This window comes from Plectropomus leopardus, chromosome 5, assembly GCF_008729295.1.
Source record: "Plectropomus leopardus isolate mb chromosome 5, YSFRI_Pleo_2.0, whole genome shotgun sequence".
NCBI classification, from domain to species: domain Eukaryota; kingdom Metazoa; phylum Chordata; class Actinopteri; order Perciformes; family Serranidae; genus Plectropomus; species Plectropomus leopardus.
This window is the reverse complement of record NC_056467.1, coordinates 15901877-15912360: the sequence shown is the minus strand read 5'-3', so window position 1 is coordinate 15912360 and position 10484 is coordinate 15901877. Positions and strand designations below refer to the sequence as shown.

The window sequence follows — 10484 nt, the reverse complement described above, 5'->3', positions numbered from 1 at the left end:
CTGATGAACCACTGATGAAGGTGCGTCTGTACCGTTTTCTTGTAGCATCTCATCCTAATAGCAAGAATAAATGTTTGAATTGTAGGTTGTTTTATTTTTGCAAACCCTGAATATGTAATAGTTTTGCCTTATTTGTCGCATATAAGTTACCCACATAGTAAACATATACATATGTTTTTATCCACTTCTGTACATCTTTATTTTCCCCATTTTGTACAAAAACAAACAGAAAAACATTATAACCGCAATGTGTTTTCTCATCTCTGAAGTATTACAGGCCTTGTGTAAGAGCTGCCTCTTGTATGATCAAACTCAGCTATTTTGGTAACATCCGCAGGTGGATCACTAATTTGGCGTACTTTGTTTAGAGCAGTGAGTCGTGTGTCCCTGGCATACAGGCTCTCCTTAGTCCCTGTTTGAGTGTGCCACCCAAAACTGTGGAGCCCCACGGGTAAAGAGTTTCCCGCTCTGAGCAAAAAAGGGTCAGAGCAGCATCTTCAAATAACATTTCTGGTGCAAAACACAGAGAGGCAGAGGGAAGAAGTGAGAGAGAGCAGTCATCTCACTGCTGCATGGCCCCCAGAGACACAGGCCCTTCTCTCTCCTCCCATTTGCACATGTAGACATGCTCAAACACATGAAGTCAGCAGTATACATTTCGACTATACACGCATAGAGCACAGCCTGCATTCTCCTTCAACAGGCACAAGCACAGGCAGTCTGTTGTCTCTGGCAGCCAAACTGGCCAGTGACGTCTCCTCTGACCCAATGTGTGTCAGAATATGACTAATAGTTTTTTGTGCCATTATCCAAAAAAGGTTATGACAACAGGAACACAGCCTGTAATGTCTGAAAAGCAGAAGTTACACATGCAGCAGGACAAGGCCGTAAACTTTGCCCACGTGTTTACCTTTGAGAAAAATTAACAGCAGTCACAGGCTCAGTTTTGGTTTACACTTTCACAGCCACAAACTAAAACACAGCGATGTGTCAGAACAATGTGTGACAATGCATTTTGCATAATTTATGTTTAATGTGTGAGAGAAAGCTGGAACTTTTTGGCTCATGAGCAGAAGATGATTGCTTGAACTGATGTGTTTTGTAAAGCCACTGATTAGAACTGGCCCATAACTATGTAACAATCCTCTTGGCGTCCTTCTGTGTAATATGCTTGGTATTTTTAGTTTCTCAAAATGCTTAACACTGCATCTCTGTGCATGGCCAAATATTCAGAGCCCAGAGGTTTAAGTTAAGCATGAAAGAGCTAATTAGTAAAATATAAGAAAATTAAAAGTCTGTTACCATTATGAGTCACCCTGTGATCTAGAAACTTGCAGTGTTAAGAAAATTCTGTATGTTTTATTATTCTATATACACACCTGGTGTACTTTTTATGCACTTTTGCTGTGTTACAATAAATGGGCACCATGTGTCCAGATTATATTTGGAGTTCTATTTTTGAGAAGTCTTCATTTCACAGCATATTATGTCTGGGTTAATGAGGTGAAAATGAATGGGCCTACTTTGTGGATCATAACTGAACTGATTTCAGTACTCCATCACGTAACTCAGAGTCACATCCCATATCATGCAGTGTTGATGCACATGAGGAAAGCATATGTTTCTTGTTGCTTTACAGGTGTGGAGGCAAAAAAATCTGTTTCATAAACAACAACCTTAACAGAGTAAAAAAACAAGTCAAAAATTCTTGATAAACTGTGTGAGAAAGGGAATGTATGAAATCAGCAGGTTCAGCAAAGACGAAGCGCACACAGGTTGGGGCTAGCAATTGGTAAACAATGCATGGAAACATTGCACAATAATGTGATAACATTTAGAACCAGGACATTATGGGTTATGGTTTGCATTATTCTGCTATGGCATTTTTATTTTTATTTAAAAAAGGATTTATTGTTCCACCTAGCAGGCATGCAAAGAGACACTGTCAATACACAATGTGAGTCCCTACATGATGTGAGGTGTGCATGTGCAAAATTGTTTAACGGTATGTTTACAGTCTCCAATTATTGTATTAATGGACAATGTAAACTTCTCAAATATTATACAGGTGATCTGTGATTTCTCTTCATGGCTCAGCTTCATTTACATGAATTTTAATGTATATCAGCATTATATCATTTTGCTGCTGTATATAAATCTGCTGAGTTCATCTGTCACCCTCAAACTACATCAATGAATCAAAACCATCATAACAGCTATCAGTGCATATCAGACAGCTGATGGTCAGGGCCTCACATCTTTACATGTTATTTTAAGAATCCTCACATCCCACTTAGACTACTGAGTACAAGTTGTGCTGTTTAATCCTTAATCCTTCTTTTTCTCCTTTCTTCAAAATAATTAAAATACTATAAAATAGACTGATGAATGTAGTTGTGACTGCAAAACATCACCATCAGTCACAACAATGTACTCTGTTAACAGAAAAACCCTTCAAATAAGACAAATAAATTCCAAATCTCTGAAATTTAACAAAAATAAAAAGTTTATCCATCAGCTGTTCGATCAGCTGAGAGGCAGGCCTAAACGCAGCCGCCTTGAAATCGCGAGATTATCGCCGTCCACTTTCACATGACGTAGAAGCAATACCTCCATGGCGATCCATGGGCTAGGGCCATGGATGTATTACAGTAAAGCGACATCACTATAATACATCCATGTAGTAAAGTCAGACACAAATCTCACCGGTATGCATTGCTCCTTGATCGCCGGTGATCAGACTTTAAATGCACAAATCAAACGCACCCATTATGTCACGTGACCGACAGGTGCGTAGTGCGTGCTAGCTAACGTGCCAGTGGCTTCTCCATTAGCCTGTCCTCAAACCTACTTTTAAGGACATGCATGTTGAATTCCTGTTTTTTTGTTTTTGTTTTGACAATTATTTCAGATGGAGCCGCAGGCGTCATTCAGCTCAACATGTTTAAAAGCTTTGAGGAATTCAGTTGGACAGAGAGGCCGAGAGGACTGTTGGACTGAGAATGCCCTAGCAGAGACGCTGAACCGGGGACAGACTGAGTGTGAAGACTCTCGGCATTACATTCAGACAGGTGAGTAGACCTACTAAAACAAACCCATTGTTGTAACTTCAACATATTGTCTGCGTGTGCGCACGTGCGGGTGTGTAGAGAGTGGGTAGTTTTCTGCTTTGGTGGTGTTTTATTTAGTTTATGTAATGTTACAAGAAGTAACTGCTTATTTACTTTCATGTGGCTTAACAAAGCTTGCAGGGTGAGGTTGTCCACGGGTCTGGGGGTTAAAGGGAAAAGCTTTCTGGGGCCATATTTTACTTATTGCACATTTACATATGTCAACCAAAATGCCCACTGTTAGGCTTCTTGTTAAAACAACAAAAGTAAACATCAAATGTAGCCTATTTTTTGCTTTAGTAAAATGAAGCCTGTTTAAAGAAAGACCCCTCCCCTGAAAATGCTATGAGTAATGTCTGGTACACAACCATTGCGAAAACAGCGACAAACAAACAAACAAACAAACAAAAAAGACTGCAGGCAGCTGGCCACATAACCTGATAATTTACCAATCTAAACTAGAGACAGAGAGAGCGTGGACACATGTTGATGTGAGTAAAGCAGATTTAGGGAGGCCAGTTCACTGGCCATTTCTGTGGGTGTGCCTGGATTGCAATGCCTGTTTTATATATAATTGGTTGCTTTTGTTTTATTATGTGAGTTTTATGTCTTTTCTGGATAATTCTTGTGAAAATAGAGGGAATCAGTTGCAAACTTGTAATTGATAATCAATTGTGTGCACGGAAAGGTGCAAATTGTCCTTCTATAGTGGTTTTTATTGTTTATGCAGACATAAGGGCTCTTTGGAGTGATGTTGTTCTACTAGTGCATCTGTTAAGATTTAATGCAATTAATTTTTTTCCAAATGGTGGTTTTAAATTTAGAAGTAGGCTAGTAGGCCTGTCACGTATTGTCATATAACATTATTTTCTGTCGTTATGTTTTCAAAATGTAGCTGCGTACAGCAATCAGCTTACAGTCTTACCATATACAAACTTATAGGACCAATTAGTGAAGAAGTCCTGTCATCCCCTCTGACAGGTTAGAGCATAATGTGGAACGTTTACATATGCTGACGGTATAAATCAGGATATGTGTGATTGTGTAAGCAAACCGCATACAGATACCCTGATGAAGGCCAAAAGTAAACACACACACATCCAGTACTATTCACAATGATAGATGACACTGTTACAATACTTCCTCAGTACAAGTGGAGGAGTGTGCCTGGACAACATCTATGAGGGCAAAGGTTGGAGAATGTTATTGTCACAGCTACTTTTGCCAAAATGTGATTTACAGTGTGTTAGTGCTGATGTAAAGGCAGGGCTATACCCTGCTGGAGCTGCCCCACACTCAGTCCACTTCTGTAATATGTATGTAAAAGACAATCACAGTTCAGTGATGGTTTTTTTCCTTTGAGGTGGTTGAATTGGCACCTGATTTGTAAACATTTCATACAGGCCACAATAGCTGTGTACCTGTCTGCATCCTTCGACAGGTCAAATGTCCAAAAACTTTTGGTTTGGAAAGTAACCAGTTTTAAAAAAAAACGTAAAAGAAAGCTAAAACGTAACCATTTGGCCTCTTGTGCACCATGTTTTCCTCCCTCAAACTCCTTGACATGCAAACCAGGTTTGAACAGAGCTTGAATGGGAATGAACAGTTTGTACTGGCAAATATCCACTGTCCATTGTCCTGGGATGATTAAAACACGAGATTTATGCCATGATTGCACTCTGATTGTACTGACCCATGTTGTGTAGTGCGGCTGTAATAAAACATTGTTCCTAAAGTTACATCATAACTCAAACTACTAATAGGGGAAAAAGGAAACCTCATACATGTCTGGCACATATATACAAATAACAAAATGCACCTGATGTAGCAGATGTGTTGACAGATGTTTTTAAGTTCTTTTTTTGGCAATTCAGACATAATGTAGTATCCATCAAGTCATGTTGACTGTATAATGACACAGCCCAATATGACAAATCACAAATGTGCCTCAAGAGGCACACCATTCGACACCCTCTCTCTTTTACTCTTGATTCAGACAAGGAAAAACTGTCCAAAAATCCCTTTAATGAGCAAAAATTCGAAGAAACCTCACGAGGAGCAACAGAGACGGGATTGCTTTTCCAAGACACCTGAGCCACACTTCCTCCTCCCTACCATGCAGACCAGAAAAGAGGACAGACTACACAACCACTGAAGAGAAAAGACTCAAACTTACACAGGAGGAAGAAAGATGAGAGGAGAGGCAAAATCTCCTGGAGGATGGAGATCCAGATCCAGAACATCTGGAATGATATACCGACAACCAGGAGAGAGGAGAGGCTGTAGGGAGGTTGATGGTCCAGCACAAAGAAATTGTAAGGAGAGGACAATGAGGAGAGAATGGGGAGAGACGAGGAGAATTGAGAGTGAGATGGGCACACAGCTTGGAAGCTTATGTGAGGGTGAGGGAGATGCAGTGGTTGTCAGAAAGTTTACAGTACTCTCTTTGGCAGGACAAACATAGACTGTAAGCGCAAGGATTAAAAGACTCATCAAGACTGAGACAGACCTGCCAGACGAATAGTAACAGGTATAAAAAAACTGCCCGACAGATCTGACAGGTATGGAGGGGCATCCCTGTGTAGAGTGATGTGGAGCCCTTTAGAGGAGTGGTGTGTATGATCGTGGGGGATTTAGTGGCATGTAGCAGTGAGGACTGAAGATTGCAACCAGCTAAAACGTCTCCTTAGAATTCCTTCAGTGTTCATTGTTCAGGAGGTGTTTACTGGTAATAACAGGAGTTTTTTTTTTTACCAGGGGCCAAACTTTTGCAGAGGTCTCTTCCTTTTCTAGAAATGGACTCGGTAATTTAAATGTGTAAAAACACTGAATAAAGCAGTTTGACGTTATTGATCAGGGTGGCTCTGATGCTGTTTGGCTTGTTGGTGACAGGTCGCTCACCTATTTTCTGTGATAACTTCAGACCCACATGTTCAAGAGGTTTTTACCCTGAGCCAAAATATCCACAGAGGTCTCTTTCTCTCAAAAAACAAATAGAGCAGGTAATTTAAACTGGTAAAAACACTGAATAAAGCAGCTACGCCCTAAAAAAGTCAGTGTTTTTCTGATGCTGCTCATTGCAGAGGAGCTGCTAACTACAGAGGCAGAAATGAAAATGCAAAAAAAAAGAATGGCCCTATCTAGAGACAATGTTTGGTTTGTTCATTTTGGGCTACTGTAGAAACATGGCAGACTCCATGAACAAGGACCTGCTTCCTATGTAGATATAAACGGTTTGTTCAGAGGTAACCAAAACCTTGATCTTTATTTGTAATTTTACACAAAGAAAGACAAACTTAATTATATTCCATTTCTGCCACTATATCCTCCTAAATCCGACACATTGGACCTTTAAAGTCTGATCTGACTTGGATAAGAAATCTACAAAGAGGAGCTAAAATTTGTGTAATGGTCTCATTTTTATTTAAAATTTTAGCTGCAGCATTATAAAGCATTTGAAGACTGTAAGTAACACATGGCATGCCTGATTCTAAAAACAAAACATTGTAATGCTATTTATTTCCCACAATCAATTCATATGATTTAGTTGCATTGGTAATACTACAGACAGAGACGACAGACTTGAAATAGCTTTATGTAATTGCTGTGCATCCTTTTTAAATCCTCTCATAAAATGTAGGGCAAACAGGTGAAGGCTGCTAACTTGTCCTCAGCCAGTCTGCCACACAGGAGGCAGAGGATGATGTGATTTAGGATTTTAATCCGGAAAAAAAAAGTAATGGGAAGCATGATGATTATGACTAGAGCTAAATTCTGCTCTTTGTTGTTTCTATGATTGTGCCCCTCGTATATGGTTGAGTATATTCATTAAAAAAAAAGACTGCTGCAGGGTTTAAGGAAAGTGAAAAATGTGGCTTCCTCTGGCGTGGAAGACATACAGATATCTATGTGGTGAAGTGTCTTTGACATTACGTGATATTGAGTGACCTCAGGCTGACAAATTATGTAATTTAAAGTTGCATGCTACCAATATGATTTCCCTTTTTGGTCTGGTGTCATATTTACACAGTGGAGTAGCTCTGAAATTTATTGCAGGATTACTATAGCTGCTTCACATAATGGAGCTGCTCCATCTTCCAGAACAGGGCAGGAAATCTTCATGTAAACATGGCAACCATCCACTGCGAACTGAGTCACATCAGCCAGCAGAATGAAGCGAAACACGAGGAAGAGTTGAAACGTGACGGAGGAATCACCAGAGCGGCACAAAAAAGGGATAGTGTCTAGTTGGAAGAGAGAGAGAGGGTGAGTGAGAGGCTATGTGCAGGAGTGGACGAAGGAGCCCCTGATGTGTGAAACGCCAGAGGTTGCTTTTTTGGTTCACTGGTTGAGAGGCAGCTCAATAATGTAATGGGAAAGTTCTGAATCACAAAACTTTAAAGAAAACTTGTGAACCCCATATTTGGCAGTTTTCTAATGAAATGCACGCTTATTGAACTTTAGTTTTGGAGGCAAGCATCACTGACCATTATTTGGCTGCCAGCTGCGCACACGCATTATCATGGGAATCATAGGTGGGACATGTAGCCGCGCACACAGAGACTAAATCTATTATTTTCCCGGACGGTCAGCGCAGCATTCCGCTTGACTGATGGCGATGGCCTTGGAGGCAGACAGCGACAGAGGTTCATCAAGAAACGCTCATGAAAAATATCCCCGGGCAGCGTTGGAGCGCAACGGCTACGTGAAGACATGTGTCACCCCGTTGCACCAGGACGCAGGGAGCCAGTCGTGGCTGAGACTCGCCGTGACATGGACTTGCCGAGGAGTGTCGTCTGCGGTCTGCGTTGCCTCCGTCTCCGTTATTCTCGCTCTGCTGCTCAGATTGGTCGACTGGGATGCATGCAGCAACAGCAGCAGCAGCAGCAACGGAAATAGCAGCGGCTCTCGTCTTCATTTCGCGGCGGGCTGCGCTTTGGAGTTGCTTTTGACTGCGTGCTATTGCGTCTCCCCCGTTTTCACTCTTATATGTGCCTTCTTCTGGGTCGGACTGTATCTGATTCGCTGCGGGGTGCTCATCCGCACCACTGTTTTTCTGTTAACGCTGTGCCATTTGGGCGAAGCCGCGGCGCAGTCCCTCCTCCTGCGCGGCGCCGAGGAGCAGCTGCTGTCCCTCCCCGCGACCCTGGTAGTCCTCGGCTGCCTGGGCAGCGGGGCTCTGCTGGTCGTCCGGCTTCGTCAGGGAGTGTCCGTCCTCGTCTTCATTAGCGTCATCAGGGCCGTCTCCCTCGTCTCTCTGAACAGAGTCCGGGCCAGCTGGAGACCCTACCTGGCCTACCTGCTGGGGCTGCTGGGGGTTTTGCTTGCGAGGTATGCTGACCGGCTCCTGCCGGCCTCAGGGACCAGCGGGACGGGGTGCTGTGGCTCTGTGACCGGGGCGAAGGAGGAGGACATCCCTGTCTTCAAAAGGAGACGGCGGTCCAGCTCCATAGCGGCCTCGGAAATGATGGCTCACAGTCAGAGCAACAGCAAGTCCCACCGCAGGACTTCGCTGCCTTGCATTCCGCGGGACCAGGTAAGACATGTCTAACTTTGGATGTATGAACCAGAGCATATTGTTGTTTTTTAAATTGCATTTTATGACATTTTAACTTCTTCAACACTTTTTGGTGTGCTTTCTCTTTCGTTGATGGCATGTGTGGCAGCTTTACGCGCGTTTCTTTCTTGACATCGGGCAAACAGGGATGACACAGATTATGATAACACGCGTTATTATCATGATACTAATGATTTGTGTGCTCATCCCTCCATCTACACTTTCGGAGACCCATTACTAGTGTTTGTGATTTACGCCTGTCACGGTGTTTGCATTGCAACATCCTCTCTCAAATACTGCTGTTTACCTTCGCTCTGGCTCTGCTGTTAATTTGGTCATCATCATTGTGCTGTGCTGTGTTTGTGCTGCTGATAAGCAAATGGATGGTGCACTTAGCATGCCAAGTTACTGTGTGCCTGCGTGTTTGTGTGTGTGTGCGTGCGCGCGCGCAGGCATAGGTGTGAGGTCACATGTAAATATTTTGAAAGCCTCTGTTTATCCTGGGTGCTGGCTAGTGGTGTGGTGCACGTGTTTCCAAACTTAACACATGATGGAGCCAAATTTGATAGACTGTGTCCTCATGAGAACCTCTTCCTATTGCGCATAATTATGGCGGCAGAGAAGATTATGAATAGTCATAGTTAAACTGGATATCACCATGTTCTTATTTAGATGTGTTCATTAAAGTTAACATCAAAGTATCCCTGTTGTCCATCTTGGAGGTGCCTGGACTATTTTTGGACAATCTGTGGAGAATGGTGGGTGAAGGTGTAGGAATAAGGGGAGATGTTTACAGTGTGACCCATGGTAATTAGCTGAATGTGACCAAAACTCCATGAATGAGGTGGATGTGCTCTGCCCCAAATACTTTGTCACTGAGCTAACTTGGAGCTTGAGGCGCACTCTCTGTTTGTTATCCAACTTGAGCAGCTCACATCCCAAAATAGCACAGATTTCAGCTTCTGTACACTTAACTCAAGTTGTGTTGGTTCAGTTTTCATTGAAAAACTTTCATTTTAGGGATGGGGGAGTGTGATCATTTTAAGGATTACTTTCTAAGAATCAGCATGTCAGCATCTGGCTGGTGCTCTGATGAAATGTACAGGATGTGAATGTTACAACCAGCATCCTTCTGACTGTTATTGTCAGGTTGTGGCCTGGCATACTTTAATTATCTTTATGTTTTATGGAAAGAATTGTGCTTTCATGACTGTGGATGCCTTTGCAGCCATAGTCTTTAGTTAAGTTACAGACAACTAGAGTTTTAAATCCCTGAATATAATAATAATGATAATAATAAATAATAATAAATTTAATAACAATAATAATTTATTATTATTTCATTTGATTAGCATTTCCATGTAGTATTCCGTATCTCTTGTATCTGTATACTGAAGGTTCTTTGTCTGATTAAACCGCCGTCCTGACTTTTCACTGACTATCCTGGGACTACCTACCTTGCAATTCACTTTTTAGTGTCACAGCATAACTTGAAAGAAAGTTGAATGTTTATTAAAAAGTTGGACTCAATCTAAAGTACTTTTCAGATGCGGCATGTCCTGAGGGATTGAACATGCCTCCTAAAATCTTTATTTTGTGCTTTGGTATTTAATTTCTAAGGAATAGTAAGGCATTACCATGCAAAAAGAAAAAAAAGTTGTAATAACATATCCGATAAAATGAATATGTTGAACGAAATTTAGGACTGTAAATACATTATTAAAATCAAGGGGGGGGGGTTCCATGTTTTCAGTTTAAGCATTTTTCCACAACTGACCAGAGCACCTGATACGTATGCATGTCACTTTCTCTCTTTT

The 10484-nt window shown here is 41.8% G+C and overlaps 1 protein-coding gene across 1 annotated transcript in view; it reads left to right on the top strand.

The window, feature by feature from the left end:
* The first annotated feature begins 6435 nt into the window (after positions 1–6435).
* Positions 6436–10484, top strand: part of LOC121942965 (cGMP-inhibited 3',5'-cyclic phosphodiesterase A-like) — a 60995-nt gene continuing 56946 nt past the window's right edge. The window contains exon 1 of the mRNA XM_042486296.1: positions 6436–8646. Coding sequence (XP_042342230.1) covers positions 7723–8646 — 924 coding nt within the window. The 5' untranslated portion in view covers positions 6436–7722. The remainder of the gene's footprint in view (positions 8647–10484) is intronic.